Source organism: Grammomys surdaster, unplaced genomic scaffold, assembly GCF_004785775.1.
Source record: "Grammomys surdaster isolate TR1022 unplaced genomic scaffold, NIH_TR_1.0 125946, whole genome shotgun sequence".
NCBI classification, from domain to species: Eukaryota; Metazoa; Chordata; class Mammalia; order Rodentia; family Muridae; genus Grammomys; species Grammomys surdaster.
This window is the reverse complement of record NW_021620768.1, coordinates 2,079,516-2,105,433: the sequence shown is the minus strand read 5'-3', so window position 1 is coordinate 2,105,433 and position 25,918 is coordinate 2,079,516. Positions and strand designations below refer to the sequence as shown.

Below are 25,918 nucleotides of genomic sequence, written 5' to 3'. Positions count from 1 at the left end.
GCCACAGAGGTGAGATCCTATCTCAGAAACAAATACAAAAATTAAAGGGCTGGAGAGCTAGCTCAGTGGTTAAGAGAATGCACTGCTCTTCCAGGACTAGGGTTTGACTCTCAGCACCCTTCAGGTGGCTCACAACTGCCTGTAACTAAGGTGACACCTTTGGTTTCCAGGGGCACCCGCACTCACATGCACGTATCCACACAAACACACATGCAGACACATAACTAAGAATAAAAATAAATCTTTTTTAAAAACACATATACGAGCAGAGCTATAGAGAAACAATTATGTTTTTTTGTTTTGTTTCTGACACAGGATCCTTGATATTTAGCCCAGGCTGGCCTTCAACTTCTGATCTTCCAAAGTGCTAGATTTTAGGTAAATAACACTATACCAGATATCAATCATAAACAGAAGCCAAACATTCTAATTCTACACTCTGCAGTGAAACTGTTCCTCCATACAGATAAGATAGTCAGAAATTCTAGGTTTGTGTCTCAATTTCACATATTAACAAAGTTACCATGGTAATGGAGTCTCCAATATTTTCTTTTATAAAATATGGCTAACCACACCTTAGGAATTTGATGCAAATTAAATGAAAAAAAAAAAAACTTATCCAAGTACTTTAAAGCCAATGAAATAAACTACACAAACATAATGTATTAGCTGAGTGTAATGGTGCATGCCTTCAGTCCCAGCACTTAAGGAAGCAGAGACAGATGGATCTCTGCAAGTTCAAGGCCAGCCTGGTCTACGAAGTGAATTCCAGGACAGCTGGGTCTACTTGGAGAAACCCTGTCTCAAAATAATAACAACAACAACAACAATAATAGTGTTTCATTATCATACCATTTGTGCTATAAAAAGGAAACAAGGAACAATAACAAATATATACTTTGAACTTACAAAAGAAAGAGAGAGAGGTAAAGTTTTACAGAAAAACAGCACATATTATAGAGGTGATTTTTAGAAAATGGCACCAGGTCCGGCTTGTTTCTGGGCAGCCACCATGTTCCCCCTGCTCCTCAGCTCTGACCAGGGCTCCGGCTAGGTAGATGTGTAGGCCCTGGCACCCATGAGACACCAGGGTAGGGGATGGCTCTGCCAATCCCCCATGCTGCATCCACAAAGCTCAGCTGAACCCCAGACAACATCTGCTATCCTCACAGTACCCAGTAGAAGTGAGACTCTTAAAGCTTAATGATTATCTAAAGGATTTATATATTTAAAAATTCTCAATCAACAAGATGCCCACACAATTAGAGTTGTTACCCAACATCTAACCTTTCCATAGAAGTTGCTACGCAGCCAGGATAGCTTTCGACCCATCCATGGTTCTCGATGGCTGATAGCCTCCTTCTTCTCCTCCCCTTCATCTATTTCTCCCCTCCCCTTTCTCTTTTTCTCCCCTCCTCTTCCTCTCTTCTTCTCCCAGCTCTACTTCCACTTCTGCCAAATCACGGAGCTCCACTGTGAATACAATGTAGCAGAATAAGTATCTTGCTATACATATAATCAGGCAAACGGGAAAACTTGGCTATACGAGTTTAACAAATTAAAAGAGAGTATCACAAACATATAAACAAGGCAAATCTTTCTCTGGTATCTCTAGTTTGCTACTATCTGAAAACAAGTAGTTTTCAAAGATCAAGATTAACACAATCTTCTAAGTTTAAGACAAAGCATACTGGGTGCTGGAGAGATGGCTCAGAGCAGTAGCTGTTGTTTCACTGAAGTCAAGTACAGTTTCCAGCACCTACATGGTAGCCCACTATTGTTTTAACTCCAGTTCCAGTTACCAGACATACTCTTCTGGCCTCTACAGGCACCAGGCACACACATACATAAAATAAAAACAAATAAATCTTACTCAGGAGGCAGAGGAGAGGGGATCTCTGAGTTCTAGGCCAGCCAAAGCCACACAGTGAAACCTTGTCTCAAAAAAACAACAACAAAACTAATATTGTTTAAAAAAAAACAACTAATATTGTCTGTAAATATCCTTTTCTCTTTTAAATAAATAAATGACTAAATAAATAAATAAAAAATCTTAAAAGAAACCCCACATGAAAGCTGGGTTTTACTTAAAGGGTAAAGTGCTTACCATAACATGAGACTCTGAGTTCAATCACCAGCACCCACATAAAAATTAGGCACAATGACGCATTCCCTGGGTTCAATGTACAGCATGGCATAAACCTGTAATCCTCACTGTTTAGGAGGTAGAAGCAAGACAGTCAGACATCAAATCTCAGATTCAACAAACTCGATAAAGCTGGGTGGCAGTGACACATGCCTTTAATCCTCAGGAGAAGAGCAGGCCTGGGCTAGGAGGGGAAGGCGCAGATGGTAGTTTGCTTATTTTCCCAGAAGTACAGACGTCAAGAAGTAGTGACACACGTCCAGACTCTCAACACTCATGCGATACAACCACAAGGATCATAAATATCCTTGGCTACAAGCCAAGTATGGGTTGAGTCGGAGTTCCATGACAACTTTTCTCAAAATAGAAACACAACAGAGAAGGGGAAAGGGGAAAGTGGACAACCCAGAGCAAGCTGACACACTTGTTAGCCCGCAGCGCCTGATGAGAGCAGGTCTTTAGTAAAGGGGCAGAGATGAGGGAGGGGCGGGGCAGTGAGGAATGGAACTTTCTGTCAAGCTCAACGTCTGTAACCTACAAGCTGTCCTCTGACTTGCAGACATGGGCAGCTCTTCAACAGAGTTCTCCTCAGGCTGTCCTCTGATCTCCACATGGACACTGTGGCACAAGCACCCTCACGCACACACGCACACGTGCACACACACACAAGATAAGTGAATAAAACTGTAATAAATTACACTCTGAGCTCTACAAAAGTAAGTGTGCTCACACAATAAATAAAATGTTTAAAGAAACTGAATTTGTAGCATTAAAGCCTTGCTGCAAAGAAAATTCCAGGATTAGAAGACTCACTGGTACATTATACAAAAGAAATAATTTGTGGTAAAAATAATACAATTTCACTAGAAAAGTGTTTTTAAAATGATTTTTGGTCATTTACATTTACTTATTTATAGAAGGGGTGCCATAGCCCAGTGTCAGAGGACAATCTGTAGAAATCTGTTCTCCTGCCACCAGTGGGATGGATGCAGGGATCCAATTTAGAACATCGGGCTTGGCAGCAAGCAATGTACTCACTGAGTCATCTCAGGAGCTTTAATTTTTCACACACACACCCCTACATAAAAACAGTTAAGAAAAAAAGCCTGACTGTGTACAGGTAGCTTACATCTGTTATATAGAACTTAGAAGGATGAAACAGGAGGATTAATAAGAGTTCAATCCTCTAGCCTGGGTATACAGTGAGTTCTAGACTTCCTGGTCTACAAAACACAAACTGCCTCGCTGAGGCAACACTGAGAAGTACTTATGAAAGGTTAGGCACAACACAGAGACTAAACACAAGTCCCTAAAGAAGGCTACGAACAGCCAAGTAACCGTTATCTTTCACTATGTCTAGTGAAGATTTTCCAACAGTGCTCCAACAATAAAACCTCCACATGCAAACCAACAACAAACAAGGAACGCAACCTTGCCCCTTACATAAAGTAGATCAGAACAGCTGGACCCTCTGACACGCTGTCACAGTCTCAGCTACAGCTAATAGGAACACCCAGACAGAAGGATGGCTAGACCCCGGGGAGTGGAAAACGGCTAGGGAAAACACAAGATTCATTTTGGAAATTTACCCCTTAAATGCTCAGGACTGATGAGACAAATAGAACCATTTAAATGCCTATATCATGGGGTAGTCTGGTACTAATCCAATTTCTCAATAAAAATCAGGCAGAGATTAAGGGAAAATTACTTGTGAAAAAGGCAATACTGTTGGGCTAAGTAGTGGAGGCAAGGACTAACTGAATGTCCAGACTCTCATCTGAACATTTGACGAATGTCATTTCCATTAATACCTGAAAAGGAGAATCTGTTCCTGAAAAGTAATGCTCAAAAATACTGCATGGTGCTGTGGGTTCAGAGCACTTGCTGCTCACACAGAGGATGGGGTTCAGTCCCTACATGGTCGCTCACAGACATCAGCATGCATGCAGTGCACATATATACATGCAAACAAACCGTCACTGCACAAAAGGTAAAACAAATCTAAAGATATATTTTTTAAATTTATCTATTTTATTTATGTGAATACACTGTAGCTGTATTCAGACATACCAGAAGAGGGAATCAGATCCCTTTAAGGGTGGCTATGAGCCACCATGTGGTTGCTGGGACTTGAACTCAGGACCTCTGGAAAAGCAGTCAGTGCTCTTAACCACTGAGCCATCTCTCCAGCCCTAAAAAGATATTTTTTAAAATATTTGGATTGAATGTAGTAGTAAATATCCACCTTGATATTTTAATAAATATTAATCCTCTAATTGAAAGAAAAAGTGTGCCGGGCAGTGGTGGCGCACGCCTTTAATCCCAGCACTTGGGAGGCAGAGGCAAGCGGATTTCTGAGTTCAAGGCCAGCCTGTTCTACAGAGTGAGTTCCAGGACGGCCAGTGCTACACAGAAAAACCCTGTCTCAAACAAAAAACAAACAAACAAAAAAAAGTGCTACTCTTAAGGGGAAAAAATTAAATCAATCTGAATGGAACATTTCTAACTATATGAACATGGAAAACTATAGGCTGAGCCGGGCAGTGGTGGTGCACGCCTTTAATCCCAGCACTTGGGAGGCAGAGACAGGCGGATTTCTGAGTTCAAGGCCAGCCTGGTCTACAGAGTGAGTTCCAGGACAGCCAGGGCTGTACAGAGAAACCCTGCCTCGAAACCCCCCCCCCCCAAAAAAAAAGTAAACTACAGGCTGGGGATACAGACTCAGAAGGGAAGAGCATGCTTACATGTACAAAGACTGTTTGAATCCTAGAACAAAAAAATTAACTGAATAAATAAGAAAAGAAAGCTTTTTCTGAGACAATATATACCAGGTTTTCTTTGAACTTGCTGTGAATAGAAGAACGAGACAGAGCAGAACAATCCTGAGTCCTTATGCCCTATGTCTATCTCCTGAGTGCTGGGATTACTACATGCCCCACAACATCTGCTGTGTTCAGTACCAGAGATGAAACCCAGGTGTGTACATTCTAGGCAGGACCTCAACCAACTGAGCTATTTCCCAGCCCCAAAACTATATGACTTATAGAGAAAAAAGACAAAAAACAAAAACAACAACAAAAAACCTTCGTGATTATAAATGAAGTGACATGTTACTAAAAGCACAGAGCAAAAATAAAACAGCCCTGCATACTCGTAATCCAGGCTCTCATCATACAAGCTGTATTGCAAGAGCTCATGGCCAACCTTTTAACATAGCTCAGAGCCAGCCGAGGGGGCTAACAGAAAACAATCTGAAATAGCTCTCTATGAGTTAAAGGTAAAGAGCTGGGAAAAATAATATTGGTAGTATTAGAATATAATTTCTATTATAAAATATAAAAACAGGAGCTCATGTTCTATATGTAAATACTTAGCCAGATGTGGCAGCACACATGTATAATCCCAGCACTCAGACTTTGAGTTCAAGATCAGCTTGCCATACACACCAAGACTGTCTCAAGGAAAGAAGGACTGTCCCCTCTGCTCATTTACTAATTTACTGACTCAGCCGCTTAGCCTTCTCTTGGTCTTGCAACTTTAAGTGCTTGGGTTATACATACTCAGATAGAATGTATGCCTGGCTGAAAAATTCCATTTATGATGAAGAAATCACAAGGAAAAAACTACCATTAGAAACACATAATCAGCCGGGAAGTGGTGGCGCATGCCTTTAATCCAAGCACTTGGGAGGCAGAGGCAGGCAGATTTCTGAGTTCCAGAGTTCGAGGCTAGCCTGGTCTATAGAGTGAGTTCCAGGACAGCCAGGACTATACAGAGAAACCCTGTCTCGAAAAAAAAACAAAAAAACAACAACAACAAAAAAAGCTCAGCAGGGCGGTGGTGACGCACACCTTTGATCCCAGCATTTGGGAGGCAGAGGCAGGCGGATCTCTGTGAGTTCGAGGCCACCCTGGTCTACAGAGTGACCATGAATAAAGTAGCCAGGTACGTCTACAACAAATCACACAGGCTGTATGAATATTCAGGCACATTAAAAAGTTTTTAATAAGTGGTATTAGGATAGAAAGCCATATCCATCCATCCCGACTCCTTAAAAACAATTTATTCGTTTCTTTCTTTTGGTTATTTACAACACGCCTTTAATCCAGGGACTGGGCAGTCAGAGACAAGTAGATTTCTGTAAATTTGAAGCTAGCCTACTCTACACAGTAAGTTCCAGGATAGCCAGGGCTACATAATAGAGAGACCTTGTTTCAAATAAATAAATAAATAAATCTCACTGAAAGGGGAACTAAGGCAGAAGTATACCAAATCTGAGGGTACCTTGGCTCCCCAACTGAAACCATACTTCAAAAACAAACAAACAAACAAGCACAGCCTAACAATAAACAACAAAATGAACAAGCATTTCTCCATTTCTGGAACTGTGGAAGTGACTATGGAAACAAACGCCATGTCATCGGTCACTTAGAACACAAGCTAAAGCTGCAATGCAGCAGCACTGCACAGCTGTGAGGAGGGGTAAAGTTCAAGTGTGAGAAGCAAAAAGCAGATGGCTGCAGATCAGCAGCGCAGCACACGGGCCAGTCACTGTGAGAGTGCTTGCACTCAGCATCCACTCACCATGACTTACAAACACTCCTAATTACGAACCAAGAAAAAAATGAAAATGCTGCTAAGATGCCTGGGGGTAGAGCTGGGAGAGATGCTAAACTGCTTTAAAGAAACATGGAAAAGTTCTGTATTTAATTCCCCAAACAAAAAGGATTCAAACAATAAAACACTAAATAGCAATAAAAATGAAGTCTACAATTTTAGACAGTATGAATGAATCTCATACATATAACACTGAGTGAAAAAACAACCACCAAAAAGGAACACATCTGAACCCATTCATTTTATGAAGACAGACAGGCTGAGTGACACATGCTACTAGAAGTCAGGATTTATTACTACCAAGGTGTAAGTAGTAACTGGAAGGGAAGACAAGGTGGACTCTGGGTAGGAACTCCAGATGCTGCCATTATCCTGACAGAAGCCCAGCTATCTGGTGTCATTTTATACATCATATTCATTACAGTCACTATATACATACTCGACATCTCAACAGTCTCTTGCTTTCGTGCTGATAAAATTGTTTTTTATTTTGTCTTTTTTTTTTTTTCAGAGCTGAGGACCGAACCCAGGGCCTTGCGCTTGCTAGGCAAGCGCTCTACCACTGAGCTAAATCCCCAACCCCGCTGATAAAATTGTTATTTTGTTTTAATTAAAAAAGAAAAAGAAAGCCTACCAGTTGGAATAAAGAGTCCACCATCCTCCATCTCTTCCTCAGCTTGGCGAACCAGAGGTCCGAGTGGCTTTTCTTGAGGAAAGGCAAAGCCATCTGGCTGGACTGACTTTTTAGGCTGGGCACCTGGTTTTGCAGATTGACTGTCTGATGACAGCAGAGGTAACTCCCCTTCGGAATTCATCTGAAGTTCTCCTAGAAGAACGGCAAACACTGCTCCACACTCTGCCCACGGTTAATCTTAAGCTACTTCAAAAGTAACATATTTTCCTGAGACTTTTATGATAGACACCTTCATGAGGCATACTATACACAGGCTTTCCCTTTTCTTCAAGATGGGCTCCCAAGCCGGGCAATGGTGGCACACACCTTTAATCCCAGCACTTGGGAGGCAGAGGCAGGCGGATTTCTGAGTTCGAGAGTTTGAGGCTAGCCTGGTCTTCAGAGTAAGTTCCAGGACAGCCAGGGCTATACAGAGAAACCCTGTCTCGAAAAACCAAAAAAACCAAACAAACAAACACCCTTTAGATCCAAATTACTCATCTCTAGTTCACAGAATGAATCATACATAACTGCTATGACACTTTCTATTCAAATATGCTTTGAACTCTGTTTTCCTAAGAAAATTAGGCCATGGGTTGAAGATTTAGTTCAATGGCAAAGAGTTAGCCTAGTACATATGACAACTCGGGGTTCAGTTCACAGCACTAAGAAAACAAAAATCAGAATATAGGGTAGAGGGCATGAGAGGACAAAGAGACAGTTAAAGCTGACCATTAACACTACATTTCAACAACAATAAATGATATAGGGCTGGAGAGATGGCTCAGCGGTTAAGAGCACTAAGTGCTCTTCCAGAGGTCCTGAGTTCAATTCCCAGCAACCACATGGTGGCTCACAACCATCTGCAATGGGATCCGATGCCCTCTTCTGGTGTGTCTGAAGAGAGCAGTGGTGAATACATAAAATAAATAAATAAATAAATAAATCTTAAAAAAAAAGAAATAAAAAATAAAATAAATGATATAAAAGGTCCAAAGTAGGGGCTGGAGAGGTAATTCAGAGGTTAAGAATACCAGCTGTTAACCAAAAAAAAAAATTAAAGCCGGGCAGTGGTGGCGCACGCCTTTAATCCCAGCACTTGGGGGGCAGAGGCAGGCGGATTTGTGAGTTTGAGGCCAGTCTGGTCTACAGATTGAGTTCCAGGACAGCCAGGACTACACAAAGAAACCCTGTCTCTAAAAACAAAAAACAAAAAAACAACAAAAAAAAAAGAATACTGGCTGTTATTGTAAAGGTCCCAACTTCAATTCCCAGCACCCACATTGCAGCTCATATCCACCTGTAACTCCAGTTCCAGGTGATCTAGTCTTCTTCTAACCTCTACAGGCATAAGGCATGCATCTGGTGTACTAACACTGTGATGGTTTGAATGAGAATGAACCCCACAGGCTCATAGGACTGCATGCTTAGTCCCTAACTGGTGAACTGTTTGAGAAAGATTCGAAGGATTAGGCCTTGTGGGAGTGAGTGTGGAATTCTTGGAGGCACAAAATGTCAAGGGGTGGGCTCTGAGGTTTCATAAAAGCCCATGCCAGGCCCAGAGGCTTTCTACGAGTTCCCTGTGGATCAGAATGTATACAGTTCTCAGATACAGCTACCAAACCAGGCTGCCACACACCCCACCATAATGAACTAACCCTCTGAAACTGTAAGCAAGCCCCCAAGTAAAAACTTTCTTTTATAAGAGCTGCCTTGGTCATGATGTCTTTTCACAACAATAGAAACCCTAATAAAGACAAACACAGCCAGGTGGTGGTGGCGCACGACTTTAATCCCAGCACTTGGTAGGCAGAGGCAGGCGGATTTCTGAGTTCGAGAGTTTGAGGCTAGCCTGGTCTACAGAGTTCCAGGACAGCCAGGGGCTACACAGAGAAGCCCTGTCTCAAAAAACCAAAAAAAAAAAAAAAGACATACATATTTTTTTTAATTTGTAAAAAGAAAAAAATGTCTGAGGAATCTGTAATCTGAGGAGGCTGAGCAGTTTACGTCTTGGGCTATACAGCAAAAAAATAAAAGCAAAACAAACATTCCTGACTCTGTAATTTAATTTTACAGCATAAAGAATAAATATACAAGGAATCATTACATATGTACTATCAAAAGAAAATGTAAAACATCAAGTTGTCGGGGCAGGTATTCTTTGGCATGACTGTGATCCCATCACTTGGGAGGCCAAATTGAGGGGACACTGGAAACTGGAGGCCAGTCTGCTCTTCATATGAAGTTTCAGAAGAAAAAGGAAATAATCGAGTTGTCATAGAAAGACTGTAAGCATAGGTGGCCCATGCCTCTAGCCCCAGCATTGGGAAGGCAGAAGAAGGTGGCTGCTTGAGGTCCAGGACAGTCTGAACTACAAAGATGGAGAGAGGAAGCATGTAAGGGCATGGGGGTGGACCAAGAAACTGCTCCATAGAGCTGTCCTTGGTCTCCACACCCTCATGTGCACTCACACACACATGCACACAAACACCCCAGAGCCACACCCTCATGTGAACTCACACACACACATGCACACAAACACTCCAGAATCTGGCTCACCTTTATCCCAACACTCAGGAGGGAAAGGCAGCTGTCAAGGCCAGCCTGGTTGGTCTACAAAGTAAGCTCCAGGCAGTACAGCTATACAGTGAGACACTCCCCTTTTAATTTACTTTACATTGCTATCAATGTGCCCCTCCCAAGTGCCCCCCATTCCTATAGTCCCTCTCCCCATCTCCCCTCCCCTTCTCCTCTGAGAGAGTGGAGCACCTCCCCATATCTCCCGACCCTCGCACATCAAGTCCTTGAAGGACTTCTCCCACTGAGGCCAGACAAGATAGCCAAGTTAAGGGAAGAGATGCCACAGACAGGCAACTTTAGGGCTAGAACAGCTTTAGGGATAAAACCCACTCCAGCTGTTCACATGCAGACCCAGCTGCACATCTGCTAGGTGCGGAGGGGCCTAGGTCTATCCCTTAAAGAGAATTTATTTTTTAGACCAGTCAAGTGCAGTTGTGACTAGAGGGAAAGTGTAGAACAGGAGCTCAATCTGTAACTGACAGCGAACAATCTGGTGAGAGGACTCACTACCTTCAGACCAGCCCCCAAAAAAGTGAAAGTGAAAATAAATACACATAAAAAGAAAACAATGTTTGAAAAGAAAGAAAAATACATCAATTCTTGCATATACACATAATATCAAGGAGTCACTCTATGGGGATCAGAGGGAGACTTGAGGCCAGGAGGCAGAGCAGGGCTAAGAGGGCAGGGGAGGTATCTGACACTCGCTGAATTCTGTATTATTTGTTTGTGTTGAGTTCATGTGTCTGTATTTAGTTTGATGTTTTGCTGTAAACCTAACCTCTAACAGCTGAACTGTCTCTCCAGCCCTTGTTTATATTTTGAGACAAGGTCTCCCCACATAGCTGAAGCTGGCCAGGAACTTGCAGTGTCCTGCCTCAACTTCCCAGAGGACAACATTACAGATACATGCCACTACACCTGGCTACTTTCTGTATTTCTGAAATTTTCTAATCTGTTTGCGTAGTCTTTTTGTTTGTTTGTTTTTTGGCTTTTTTTTGGTTTTGTTTTTTGTTTTTCGAGACAGGGTTTCTCTGTATAGCCCTGGCTGTCCTGGAACTCACTCTGTAGACCAGGCTGGCCTCGAACTCAGAAATCCGCCTGCCTCTGCCTCCCAAGTGCTGGGATTAAAGACGTGCACCACCACCGCCCAGCTTGTTTGCACAGTCTTAATTAAACTTTCTTATTTCAAAAGGTGTCCAAGTGGCACTGGAGATGTAACTTAGTTGGTAGAATTCTTTTTTTTTTTTTTTTTTTTTTTGGTTTTTCGAGACAGGGTTTCTCTGAGTAGTCCTGGCTGTCCTGGAACTCACTCTGTAGACCAGGCTAGTCTCGAACTCTGGAACTCAGAAATCCGCCTGCCTCTGCCTCCCAAGTGCTGGGATTAAAGGCGTGCGCCACCACCGCCCGGCAGTTGGTAGAATTCTTAACTAGCATACATAAGGCCCTCGAGTGGACACCAGCAACCACATAAACTGGGAGTGGGCTCATGTCTGTAAGCCCAGCACTAAGGAGGAAAAGGCAGGAGCATCTCAAGTTCAAAGTCAGCCTAGACTACATACAAAGTTCAAGGCCAGCCTGGGCTCGTAAAACACTGTCTCCAAAAAGGAAACCAAACTATCTGTCACTTTCCTCAATTGAAACATACTTCCTATGGCCATCGAGATGGCATGAAGGGCATCCTGAGACCTACCCTAAAAATCAAGATTGGTTCCCAGCACTCACATGGCAGCTCATGTCCTTAACTCTGGTTCCATGGGATCTGACACCCCATTCTGGTCTCTATGGGCTGTGCACAAATGTGGTATATACACACACATGCAAGCAGAACACACTCATGCATTAAAAAATAATAATAATCCTAGCATACTTATAAATAGTGATACACACAAGGACTAGGAGCTGAGAAAGGGTGGGTGACAGTTTCTAAGTAGCTACAGTATTAGCCCTCATCTCAAAGGAGAGAGCAAACCATAAATACATCCTTTACTTTTTCTGAACTATTATCATATTGGTATCATATTGTACCAGTTTCAACTGGTACACAATGCTCCTAAATTAGAGACTACCCCACCAAAAAAGAAAAAAGCTTGTATTTTAAAGATTTATTTAGGGTGTGAGTGTGTGTGTGTGTGTGTGTGTGTGTGTGTGTGTGTGTGTGTGTACACTGTCTCTCTCTTCAGACACACCAGAAGAGGGCATCAGATCCCACTATAGATGGTTGTGAGCCACCATCTGGTTGCTGGGAATTGAACTAGTGACCTCTGGAAGATCAGCCAGTGCTCCTAAACCCTGAGCCATCTCCCCAGCCCCCACCTTGCCTTTTTTTTTTTTTTAAGACAGAGTCTTGGAGTATAATCCTGACTGGCCTCTAACTTTCAGCCATCCTCCTACCTCACCCTCCTGAGTGCCTGGATTACAGACAAATATTACCATGCCCAGCTTACAGTCTTTTAGAGATACATGCCAGAACCTTTAAATCCATACAAACATTGCTCTTCAAAGTACACAAGGCCAGGTTGATAGCAGAGCTTCCTCCACTGGGACTTCTGGTACCTGAAACATTTGGAACTATTCCAAATTATCCTACAAATTTAATTTAGTTTTATAAGGCAGGGTCTCAATTTCAGCTAGCCTCAAGCCCAACACACAGTCAAGGATGCACTAGAACCCTTTATGCCCAACCTTGCCTCCTAAGTGCTACATTACAGGTGTCCTCCACCATACCCAGTCTATGCCCAGCTAAGGTTGAACCCAGACCTTCATCAACGCTAGGTATGCATTCCACTCAACTACATCAGATCCAGAGGTGCTGGAATCGCCCTACAGCTGCATTTAAGGTGCTTGTATGCAACTCAAAGTGCTGGGAATTGAACTTCAGTCCTCTGTAAACAGTATGTACTTATAACCATTGAGCCATCTCTCCAGTCCTTACTTATTCTTTTTAAATTGATCTATATATACTAATTTCCCTCCTTCCCTCTGTCTCTTCCTTCCATTACATCACACAATCCTTTCATACATTGTACAAAGTTCCTTTGCAATTTTCTTCCTCTCACTAAGTCGCACCGCTATCTAACTTAACTCTGCTCCAGGAAACCTCTGAAGACCTCCATACTACTTCTTTATAAATAACCTAGTCAGGAGGCTGGAGAGATGCTTAGCACTGGCTGCTTTTCCAGAGGACCCAGGTTTGATTCCCAGCACCCAAATGAAAGCTCACAACTTATCTGAAAGTCTAGTTCCAGGGAATCTGACATGCTCTTGTTTTCCATGGGTACCAAGCACACACGTGGCGCAGACATACACTCAGACAAAACACCCATACACATAAAATAAACAAATATTTATTTAACTAAAGAGAACATGGCTCAGCAGTTAATAGCACATTTCTGTTCTTCCACAGGACCCAAGCTCAGTTCACACAGTGGTCCAGTTTTAGGGGATCTGACACCCTCTTCTGATGTCTGTTAGCACCAGGCATGAACATGGGTACAGAGACAAATACACAAAACACTCAGGCACAGAAAATAAAATACATCTTTTTAAAAGGCAACTACAATCTAAATAAAAGCAAAACCAAAAAAGCAAGCTACTGAAAGAGGAGGGGCAATGTAGAGCGGGATTGTCCCTAGCTCAGAGCATGGCCAGAGCACACACAGCCCTAAGCCAGATCCTCAGCGCTACAACAAACAGACCGCTGGAGGCTCGGGGCTTACTACAAGGACATTCTATTGCCCTTCTGTTCTGTCTGGCTATGCTTGGCCTCTGTCTCCTCTCCCTTTACAGATATTCCCTTTCTCCTCAAGTCTTCCTAACTCTGTCTGTTTGGGCACCAGAGACGTAGGTGGAATTAGAGTGTTTGTTCACCACACACGAGGGAAGCTCTGAATTCAACCCCCAGAACTACTTAACACAGTGATAGGCAAGAGTCTCAGAAAGTAATTGACAGCAATTAATGCTCTCCCAACGGACCTTAGTTTTGATCCCAGCACCCAGATGGGCGAGCTCACAACCACCTGCAACTCCAGCTACTCCAGGAGGCCTGAGGTAGGACATTCGCTGGAACCCAGAAGTCCTGGGACTGCCTTGATAACAGTGAGGAAGGACAAGGACAAAGATTACTTAGTGTCTACAAGCACAGTTTAACAATGTAACAACCAGACTAAATGCTGATACTTTCATAAACTATGTAACTTTTCTATATTTCTTCAATCTTTCTACAATCAATCTGATGCTGTTTTCCTAACTAGGAAAACAAAATGTTGAGCTAAGTGTGGCAGCTCACACTTGCAATTTCTGCACTTGGGGGCTAAGGCAGGAGCCAGTATGGGCTACAGTGAGTTTGAAGTCAGTCTGGGCTACAGTGATACCCAGTCACAAAAAAAGTTACTTGAAAACGGTTGGGCACAAGCCGGGCGGTGGTGGCGCACGCCTTTAATCCCAGCACTCGGGAGGCAGAGGCAGGCGGATTTCTGAGTTCGAGGCCAGCCTGGTCTACAGAGTGAGTTCCAGGACAGCCCGGGCTATACAGAGAAACCCTGTCTCGAAAAACCAAAAAAAAAAAAAAAAAAGAAAACGGTTGGGCACAATAGCAGGGCACTTTAATCCCAGATCTCAGGAGACAGAGGCTAGAGAACTCTCTGAATTTGTGTTCAACTTGGTCCACACAGGAAGTTCTCAGCCAGTATGAGCTCTATAGTGAAAGTTTATCTCAGAAAAAGAAGAGAGAGCTAGCTCCAGCAAAACTCAGAGAGACAGAAACTGATAGCACTCCAACATGGCACCTCACGGCTTCTCTAACTCCAGTTCCAGAGGATATGGTGCCATCTTCTGGCTTCTGCACAGATGGAGGGAGTGGAGGGACTGTGTCAGGCTGAGGTACAAGCATATGAGGGGATCAAAAGTTCAAGGCCATCCTTACATGAGACCTTAGTTTGTTATCTATGTTTACCTACTGGAAAAACTACAACGCCTAAGTATAAAAATTAAAGTTCTATACAACTGAAACCTAACCCCCAACTCAGAAGTCACCTTTCCCTACTTCTTTCAAGCTACTATGTCACCACCTATTCTGTCTCTGTCTCTGTCCACAAGTTGTTCCAAGCCCAGGTGTCCATGGCAACATTCTGTCAAACTGCAACCTTCAGTGCCCTCAGTCCAAAGCATTCTTCACCTCTGGAAAGCCTTTCTCAGTGTCCAAGTCTTCCTTTAAACTACTGCCCTCATCTCACGAGGCTCACTTCATAAATACAAAACTAATAAAGTACACAGTTCACCTTTCCAGATATGCAGGATAAAGCCTAAAAGTAAAAAGGGAAGAAAGAGCTAGCGAGATGGCTCAATAATTAACAGCAATCGTTCTTGCAGAGAATCCAGGTTTGGTCCCCAGCACCATGGTGGCTCAAAACCATTCATAATGTCAGTGTCAGGGGTCTGACACTATGCTTTGGCTCCATAATCACCAGGTACATATAGTGCACATAGATACATGCAAGTGAAATACCCACATACATACATTTGTTTAATGAGGAGAGGGTAGGTCAAAGGGAAAACAGAGAAGTGGAGAGGAAAGGAAATTCCCAACCCGCTTGTAAGGTTCACAAATCCAAGTCCAAACCACAGCAATTTCCACTTCTCTGTAAAGCACCACAGAAAGCAAAGACGAGCTGGGTGACGGTGGCCCATGCCTTTAGTCCCAGGACTCAGGAGGCACAGGCAGCAGGACTCTGTGAGTTCAAGGCCAGGCTGGTCTCCATAGAGAGTTCCAGCACAGCCAGGGCTACACAGAGAACCCGTCTCAAAAAATATCAAAATAACAAAGCCAAGTGACACACAGGTTACCTGTGCCTTATCTGAAATGCTTGTGTCCAATAAGAACATGTGTATTCATGAGATATATTAGAGATTACAAGCTTAAACTTTCAATGTATTTACTTCCCGTACAGAGTACTTGTGCAGTCTGATGACAGTTCTATACAATATTTTTTTGATACCTGACAGTTTGGACATAGTACCCCCGACAAGAGATCAGGTGTGGGATTTTAAACTTACAGCATCCTGTTAGTACTCCAAAAGTAAAGTGTGGAGCATTTTGGAGTTTAGATCCTCAGAGATGTTCAACCTAAATAGGAAAAGAAAAAACAAACCAGACCTTTCACCCTTACCTCCTTCTGTCTTGGCTTCTTCAGCAGGCTCTCCTGAAGGAGGCTCTTCTGGGACAGCGTGATCCCCTCCATCTTCTCTGGTAACCTGCCCAGGTGTAAAGACAATTTTCTTCCCTTTCCTTGAAGCAGAGGCCTGGACTCTCCCTTTATCCGTGAGTACAGGAAGGGACTGAGACGACTCCACGGAAGGAAGAGGGATATCCTGAGACACGGCTACATCAACAGCTTCCAAGACTGCTAAGTTCACATGCTGGGTAAGCATCTTAGAGCTTAAAGACGGACCCTCCACGCTGAGCTGACTGTCTACATCCTGCATGGAGTGCACTTCAGGGCATACTGCACTGTCGTGACTCTGACCCCAGGAGAGTGTCTCTGACTCACAGTCTGGGAGCGTGTCTGTTTCTGGCTTCACAGCTGTCTCTAGGTCTAAGTCATCACCCTCCTGGTCATCCCGCTGCTGCGCAGTCTCCGTCACCGCAGTTCTTCTCTTCTTACAGGGCAACATCTTACAAGTCCCACATCTGTTCCATCCTAAAAGCATAAAAAGCAAGTCCTTATCACTTCAGTGGTAGTTAACAGAAATGACATTTGCTCAATTATCATTTCATGCTCCCCAAGTTTAATCATGAGCACAGTATTTCACACCAAATGCCTACGACTTTTAGCAGAAGATAAGAAATTCATTATAGTAGCTCAGCTCAAATTCCACAGTGAACAGTATGCTACCTTGCCTAAGGGATTCCTTAATCTCTTAAACTTCTGTTACCTCAGACTTCATGGATAGGCCTTTTCTCAGCCTAGAAGAGGAGGTGAATCTCTGTGAGTTGAAAGCCAGACTGGCCTGGAACTGGCCACCTGCTCTCACATTCACATACTCACACACACATAATCAAAAATAAAAAAAGGAAATCTTATAGCACTGCATATCACTTTTCTAGTATTTTTGTCTTCCAGAGCTATGAAGTCAGTGAGAAAAGGGAATCCTTAACTGGTTTCTCCAGCATCCAGCATTATGTGGGTATTGTACACACTCAGTGACTCTTCCCTGAAGAGATGAATGAATGAAAGTGGGCCTAAACAAAGCTCTGCTGCATTTGGACCCAGAGGGCAACATTCCCATGGGTACTAGAGGGTGAATTCCAATTTGCTGTGTTTCTCAGGGCGATCATAGCTGTGATCCTATTGCTTCTGCCGACAGGTGTTTCAGCACGTCTCGTTTAATGAGTTAGGAACCCAGAGTTTTTTGCATGTAAGGCAAGCAGTCTATCATCTGATTTCAAACCCAGCCCCTAGTTGTATCCTTCTATGCAGGAAACTCTTACTTTCATAAATGGTTCAAGGCCAGAATAACGCTCACTGGCAACCCTCATGTCTGAAAGACCACTCAACAGTACCAGAGAAAACTTACTCAGAGTTTGATCTATAAAGCTAATCTTAAGCCTCTCCAATTCTCGTTCTCTGGGACATTAAGAAAGGCCCCTCGCCCTAAGAGACCAGGGTCTTATCTTTGTAACGCTCAATAACCAAGAGAAGAATCGTTGATCCTGTTGGGGAGAGTGGTAAATGAGTAAAGAGTGGAGTAGGGATAACCTAGGCGATTCCTTATTTCACAGATGACTTCATAACGTTCACGGAGGCAGCAGACGGGAAGCGGGGAGAGAGAAGCAGCGAGAGGCTGTTCGGTCAGAACTGTGCAGGGATCGCTCCCAGCTCTTCAAACTACAGTACCTCCAAGACTCTGCGCCTTGAAGGCCAGGAAAGGTTGACCAAGAGTGAATGAACGCCAACGAGCGAGCAGTCCCAGAGCCCTCCTGAACAAGCATTTCACAGGAGTCCTAGCTCTGCTCTCCACCTCAGTACTGAACACTAGCCCAAGTCCGCGCCATCACGCACACCCCTGCTATCCGATTCCCCCCACGCACCGGGCACCCAGCCTCGGAGCAGCCGCCCCTCATCCTGGGCAGTCTCCGCCCGCGAGTCCCACATCTAATGTGCTTCTTCCCGCCCCACCACACACTACCTTCAGAGGCCGGCTTGATCCCGCGGAAACTCAGCTTCTGCACCAGCGGAAGTAACGCAACGGCACTGGCTGACGTGCGCGCCCCCGAGGCGCGGGACCTGCACGTCAAGGAGCATGCGCCAAACAACAGGCGCCATCTTATTTTAGGGCCTGGTGAAGCCACAGGCAGTCAGTTCATGGAAAAAGTAACACAACACAAGACAAATAGATGAGGAAGAGCAGGTGGATCTCTGATTTGGAGGCCAGGCTGATCTACAGGACGAGCTCCAGGACAGCCAGGGCCACACACAAACCCTGTCTCAAAAAAGATGAAAAAGAATGAAAGAGAGAAAGGGAAGGAGGGAGAAAGGCAAAAAGAGAGGAGGGGTGGGGAGGAGACTTCCTACTCTTCTCTAGTTATCTACCCAACTCAAAACCTGGGGGTGGGGAATCTATAGTTTCCATAGTTTAAGTTGACAACTAATCATCCTCCCCACAAAATACCTGGAACATAGGAAGAAAAGGAGAATTCCTAAAATCCAGAGAGACGCTTTATATAGCTGAGGTCAGAGCGAGATTTGAACTCAAGGTATAGCAGTTATTCAAATCTGCGTAATGGTCTTTAGTTTGCAAAATGTTCCTTTTTTTTTAAAGATTATTTTATGTATATCAGCACACTGTCCTTGTGTTCAGACACACCAGAAGAGGGCATCAGATCCCATTACAGATGGTCGTGACCCACCATGGGGTTGAACTCAGGAGCAGTTAGTACTCTTAACTGCTGAGCCATCTCTCCAGCCCGCAAAATGTTCTTATACTAGGTGATTTGGTCACCACAATAAATCCTGTGGACCAATGAATATTTTTTTTTGTTTTTTGTTTTTTGTTTTTTGTTTATTTCGAGACAGGGTTTCTCTGTATAGTTCTGGCTGTCCTGGAACTCACTCTGTAGACCAGGCTGGCCTCGAACTCAGAAATCCGCCTGTCTCTGCCTCCCAAGTGCTGGGATTAAAGGCGTGCGCCACCACTGCCCAGCTGGATATTTTAATCGCTTTTTTCAGTTTGCAGATTCTGTCCCTGCAGGACAGATGAGCTCACAAAATACCCAAATATCAAAAGGAGTCAGGTATCTGTTACTCCAGTTCTAGCTCCTAATGTATTGACCCAGTGCCCAGTAAAGAGCCTAGGCCATAATGTTCAAAAATTCAATCATGGTTTTTGAATATTTACGGTGTTTTATACTCCGGAATACTGGGTTTAAAGGCATGCACCACCACTGCCCAGCAGAGTTTAGGTCTTTTTGCTTTTTTGAGATAGATTCTTGTTATACACCTCAGACTGGCCTGAAACTCTTGATCGTTCGTGCTTCTGCCCAGGTTCGATCTTTAGTCAGTTTCTCAAGTTTTAAGTTTTCATAAATCCCTTCACTGTTTCAGGTGTGCAATAAAATAATGGTCATCAATACTGAAACAATATAGAATTTTGTTTTTCTCAACTTCTCGGACCCAGAAGGCTCAGCTTCTATCTATAGAAACCCAGGCAACTAGAATTACAGCTTCAGAAGACGCTAAAGCAACTATCTTCCTGCCCTTCTGTATTTGGAGACCTATCCAAGACTGTCCTTGACTCTCCTTCCTCACCCACTCGAGTGCTATAGTCACAAGAATGTGCGACTGAGCTTGCACAACACCTACACTTCTTATTGGGCTTTGAAATTCTAGCCACAAACGCCCACAGCCGTGAATGGGCGGAGACTCATCCTCGGGGAAACTCGGCAGTGGGAGGGGTCTTCTCGCGAAGAGCTTCCGGAATCTTTCGGGCATAGGCGGAGTCTTCTGCCGAGGGCCATTCGGAAAGAGGCGGAGCCTATCTCTCATCAGGACCAGTCTGACTGCACCTGCATCCTTAGCTCAGAGCATCCCTGGAGCATCTAAGTGGAAAGCGCAGCTAGCAACCAGGGATCGTACTGTCGCAGGGGCAGTCGGCCATGCACCTTCTCCTCCCCTGAGCTGGAGGTCTACAGCCGCGGCCTCGGTACTGACCGAGATTCCCAAAGTTGTCTGACCTCTGCAAAAGTGTTTCTATCAACGGCCTCTGATCACAACATGGCTGAGATCACAAATATACGCCCCAGCTTTGGTAAGTAGAGCCTAACGAACTAATTTGGGGGTGGTCAGTGCCAGATAGCTGAAGAATAGGAGGAGGGGTGAAGTTCAAATGGAATTCTTTAATTGCCAGCCCAGCCAGAATAGGGCCTGAGGTCGTGAGTCGAAGATTGTGGAGAGCCTCTGAATTTCAGATGTGGGCTGCAGGCTCTGGCAAGGGCAGAGTGCTACCGACGATAGGCAAGTCCAGGATGCTAAAACCTTGATGGTAAACCCTTGATGGTGCACTGTCAGCACGGCTGGAGGTGAAAAATGGCAAGCTTGTGGAGGATGTGACCCCCCCCTTTCTGGAGGAAGAGAGGTGGGGTAGGCCGAGCCCTCCCCCTAGGGGCACGCAGGGCGGTGCCCCTTCCTCCCCCTCCTACTTCTGAGGGCTGCAGGAGAGGAAAGTGGCACGGGGGATGGGACATCAAGATGGCAGCGTGGAGACTATGGGCTGTATGGCTGGAAGCCAAGGGAGGCGGAGGCCTCCAGGGAAAGAAGGGTGCGGGGGTGGGAGCACAAATGAAGCCACTCCTTAAGCCGGTCAGAGGGTTGCTAGGGCTAGGGTAAAATGCTAGCCCTGCATGCTTCATTCTGCACCGTAATGGTGTACTCCTTCGCGGTGTTACCAAATGGCGCTTGGCGCCGCCGGGCGGAGAGATGACGTGATGTCTATTTCTGAACCTCCTGGCAGTGCCTAGGCGCCCCTTTCGGGGCCTTTGTTCCCTGTTTCCCTGGTCTGGCTTTTCAAAAAGGGGGACTCACCCGCGCTGGTGCTGGCAGGGTAGGCAATCCTGGCCTGGGGGAGGGGCTGGAGCGGCCCAGCCCGGGGGAGGCCGCTTTGTGTACCACAGAAAGCATTACGTCATCTCGGAGCGGCTGGTCCACGACCTAGCCCTCTGGGTTCTGAGAGCACTTTTACACTCCCTGGGGCAGAAAGTGCTGTGGTAAATAGGTGGGAAAGAAAGCAAGAGAGGCTTGGCCAAGTCTTTTCCTCTTGGGGAACTCCTCCATAACGATCCAGGAGCGCAAACTTCTCATGCTGTGCTCCAGACCACATAAATAAGTAAAATAAAATTGTCCTTCTATTAGAGTAATCAAGTAAGAGTTGTTGCAAAACAAACCTAGAACCTGCACGTTCCTTAAAAGAGTATAGACAATCCGGGTGTGAGCATTAGATTCCAAAATTCAGGGGTAGAGACACAAGCCTGCTTTTTAAAAAATTGACTTTTCTCGCTCCCAAGTAAGAGGTATATGGAACTGAACAGAACCCAATGTTCTGTATTCTCTCAACATACTAAGCCGTCCGATCTCAGAGGAAGCATCCAGACAATGGGTCTTCACACAACTCAGCCCTCATTCCCATTTGACCCCAAGGCTGAATCTTATTATATTTCTTCAGCTTTGCTCTCTGTCTCTATCCTTTAAGTCTTGAGTTTTCCAAACTGAAATCCATTTTGTGATCACATGAGAAACCCAGGATTTTCTTCATATTCTTTCGCTTCTCACACTCTTTTCCAGCAGAGTCCTTTCTCTAATTGCAATTCTAGAGTCTTTTGAAAGTAGATGAAACAGAACCTAGATTTGTGGTTTCTTTTCTTCCTGAGTTCAAGGCAAGTTTAGGGCTACCTCTTGAGTTCAAAACCAGACTGGACAAGGTCATGAAACTGGTCTCTGAGAACAAGGAGCCAGGAATGGTGGCTCAAGGCATTTTTCTCCAGCACTTGGGAGACTAAGGTAGAATTGTCATTCGTTCAAAGTAAGCCTGAAGGAATCCAGTTAGCCTGGGCTAGAAAGTGAAACCTTGTCTTAAAAAAATAAGACAAAATAAAAAAGTGATCCAGGCATGAAGGATGACACTACAATCCTAGCACTGGGAAAGTGGGGTTTAGAACATTCAGAATTCACAGGCCAGGGCCAGGAAGATGATAAAGTGAGTTCTAGCCTTAGGGCCCACATAAAGGTGAAAGGAGAGAAAGGACTCCACAGAGTTATCATCTACCTCTACCCATACACTCATGGCATGTCACATGCACACACACTCGTGCACGCACGCATACACACACACACCATATGCACACATAGTAATATGGATTTTTTTTAAATAGTTAAAACAAAAAAAACAAACAAAAAAATTAAGGCCAGCTGTGGCTATATGGCCATTTTGAGGCCAGCCTGGGCTACATGACACTCTGTTTCAAAAAAAAAAAAATCACAAACAAAGAAACAAACCAAATACTCAGGGAACTAAAGAGTTAGCTCACCAGTTCGGAGCACTTGTTACTCTGGCAAAGGTCCTAAGATTAATTCCCAGAAGCTACATGAAGATTCATAAAGATCATAACTCCAGCCCAGAGATATCAGTGTCCCTTTCTGAACTTCACAGGCTCCGAGTGCACAAGTGGTGCACACACATACAAGCCAGCAACACACTCTGTTGTATACCTAGAATAGTCACATAAATATTAGATAAAATAAAATTTAATATATTTTTAAAGAAATTACTTTATGTATTTGAGTACACTGTTGCTGTCTTCAGACACACCAGAAGAAGGCATCAGATCCCATTACAGATGGTTGTGAGCCACCATGTGGTTGCTGGGAATTGTACTCAGGACCTCTGGAAGAGCATTCAGTGCTCTTAACCACTGAGCTATCTCTCCAACCCTCTTTCTAAAGAAATTAAATAGTCTAATTTTTTAAAATTCTGGCCTGAGCAGAGGCTAAAGGAATTGGGACTATCTCATGTGTCTCCAGATCCCTAGACCTTTACAGACTGCCCCAAAGAGAGCAGCCACTCTGACATTTTCATTTGTTACAAAGTACTTTAAAGCCTAGCACTTGACAGAGGACACACAGGTCAATATTCAATTAGATATGACCTTGAAAAAAAGGTAACCAATTAGGAGAATAAATGATTTTATTCTTTATCGGTTGAATCAGTCATTCACTCTCTGCACAGACACACAACATAGGAATACCTCAGATGTCAGTCCTTATCATTCACCTTCTTTCAAAAAGTCTTCTTGTTAACTTTGGTTTGGTTTGGTTTGGTTTGGTTTGGTTTGGTTTGGTTTGGTTTAGTTTGGTTTGATTTGGTTGGGTTTTTGAGACAAGTTCTCACTTTGTAGCTCCAGCTGTCCTGAAACTGGATCTGTAGACCTGACTGGCCTCAATCTCACAGAGATCTATCTGCCTCTGCCTCTGCCTCTGCCTCTCTGCCTCTGCCTCTGCCTCTGCCTCCTAAATGCTGAGATTAAAGGTGTGCACCATCATACCTGGCTGCTTATTTTCCTTCTTCATGGCTTTTGTTTTGTCTTCTTTGAGACAGTATCTCTCTATGTAATTATGGTTGTCCCTGAGCTTTCTCTATAGATCAGACTAATCTCAAACTCAAAGAGATCTTCTTGTCTCTGCCTTTTGAGTGCTGGGATTAAAGGAGTTCACCACCACACCCGGCACTCATTTGTTATTTCTCTTCTGCAAATGGAAGGCTAGCAGAGCCTTAAACTTCTGGAGATTCCTATCTTCCCATAGGCCTGCTAGAAATACAGATGCATGAGCTGTACACCGAGCTTTAAATGGGTTCCCAGGATTCAAACTCACATTCTTGTGCTTGCACGATAAGGACTTCTATTTACTAAGCCATCTCCCTAGCCCCAATTTGTTTGTTTGTTTGTTTGTTTGTTTGTTTGGAGATAGGTTTTCATGTAGCCCAGGCTAGCCTAGAACTTGCTCTGTAGCTGAAGATGGCTTTGAATTCCTGATTCTCCCACCTCCACTTCTGAGTGTTGCAGTTGTAAACATGGGCCATTGCACCCAGTCACAAACAACGCTAGAGATCAAGCTCGGGTCTCAAGCAGTATAGGTGAGCATTCTGCCGACAGAGGTATGTCACCAGCCCCACAGCTACTTAAAATACTCACTGAGCAGTGAGCTGGGCAGTGGTAGTACATGCCTTGAGTCCCCATACTAGGCAGGCAGTGGCAGGAGGATCTCTGTAAGTTCAAGGCCAGCCTAGTCTACAGAATGAGTTCTGGGGGAGCCAGGGCAACACAGCAAAAAGATGTCTTGAAAAAAATAAACAAAAAAATACATACATACATATGTACATATATACATACATGCATACATACATACATACATGACTCACTTCAGCCCAACTCCCTTTTCCCACCAAACTTTTCATTAGAGCAAGGAAGAGGGCCTTGAATTTCACCATATGCTGTTTCTAGTTCACTGTCTAGGTATTGGGGATAGAGGGAAACAATACTGAAATGAATGCAAATGTAGAGCAGAGATAGGGATGGTGGAGTAAGCACCTGAGGAAGCCACACACGGGAACCTGCCTTGCTTCCATCCTCGCTTCTCCAGAATGCCTGTCTTTTCTTTTCTCCACCTATCTTCATTGTCTCCATGGCAATCGATGCATCGTAAGTAGCAGTAGGTTCCCTCAGTGACACCACACAGTAGAGCCAAAGACCTGTGCAGCCATCTCCCAGTCTTGGCTTTTAGACTTCCTTTTCAAATTACGCTCAAAAAAATACCTGTCCTGGACCAGCAAGATAGCTAGGCAGGTGGGGAGTGCTTGCAGCCAAGCCCGATTGACAATCTGAGTTGCAGCTGTAAAACCCGCAGCTGGTGGAGGAAAGAGCAGACTCCTGAGTGTTATCCTCTGCCCTCTCTCCATGCACGTGTCCTCACACACATTGCACACACATACCTATCCTCAAGATGTGGTGGCTCACACCTGTAACGCCAGCCAGCACTTAGGAGACTGAGACAGGAAGCCTGCCCTGATGTTTGCCTCCGTAGTTCCCTTCTGCCCTCTCCTCACAGTCAGTCAGTGCTCACCTTCACTAAACAGAGCAAACCATCTGCCAGGAAGTGCTTGGCTGGGCAGTGGAGAGCCATGTCGTCATATTGGAGCCGTTGTGATTGACCACGCAGTTGTTTACACACAGATTTACCTAGCTTTGGTTAAATGTCAGAAACTCAGATTTGAGAACGAACAGGATGGGTTCTTGCCTCTGAACGTCTCCCTAAAAGCAATTATCTTGCCGAGTGATGTAAGCAAACATGAGTATGGATAAGGCATGGACATGCGCCTCGTGCTTTCCCGTGTTAATGACGGCCTTTCTCCTTACCTGTATGACTTCAAAGAGACGACTGTTTCTTACTGGTTCTCAGCTTTCACTGAGTGGTAAAATATTGAGTTAGAAAAGATTTCAGAGATGGGGTGTTATGACACACTGGGCAGGCAGAGGCAGGCAGATCCTTCTGAGTTTGAGGCCAGTCAGAGTGACAGGGAAGACCCAGATTTAAAGAAAAGAATAGGAGAGAGAGAGAGAGAGAGAGAGAGAGAGAGAGAGAGAGAGAGAGAGGCTAAAGACATGGCTCAGCAGTGAATAGCACTGGCTGCTCTTCCAGAGGACATGGGTTCAATTCCTAGCACCCACGTAGCTCACAACTGTCTGCAACTACAGTTCTAGGGGACCTAACACCCTCACACCAACATATATCAATAAAAACAAGTCATTAGAAACCTTTTTTTTTTTTTTTTTTTTTGGTTTTTCGAGACAGGGTTTC

General features: G+C 44.3%; 2 protein-coding genes across 6 annotated transcripts in view; one reads left to right on the top strand and one right to left on the bottom strand.

Annotated features, from left to right (window-relative positions):
- Gon4l (gon-4 like) overlaps positions 1–18,299 on the bottom strand; it is a 70,825-nt gene extending 52,526 nt beyond the window's left edge. For 2 of the 5 annotated variants that reach the window (XM_028753351.1, XM_028753352.1), the window contains exons 1-2: positions 16,184–16,688; positions 7,398–7,589 (exon numbers count right to left, since the gene is read on the bottom strand). In XM_028753351.1, the coding sequence (XP_028609184.1) occupies positions 7,398–7,589; positions 16,184–16,688 (697 nt within the window). Of the gene's footprint in view, positions 1–7,397; positions 7,590–16,183; positions 16,715–18,203 lie in introns of those variants that run through there. The other 3 variants (XM_028753350.1, XM_028753354.1, XM_028753353.1) reach the window with 3 other exon arrangements.
- Positions 18,300–20,073: 1,774 nt separating this feature from the next.
- Syt11 (synaptotagmin 11) overlaps positions 20,074–25,918 on the top strand; it is a 27,639-nt gene continuing 21,794 nt past the window's right edge. Inside the window, exon 1 of the mRNA XM_028753257.1 lies at positions 20,074–20,321. Coding sequence (XP_028609090.1) covers positions 20,288–20,321 — 34 coding nt within the window. The 5' untranslated portion in view covers positions 20,074–20,287. The remainder of the gene's footprint in view (positions 20,322–25,918) is intronic.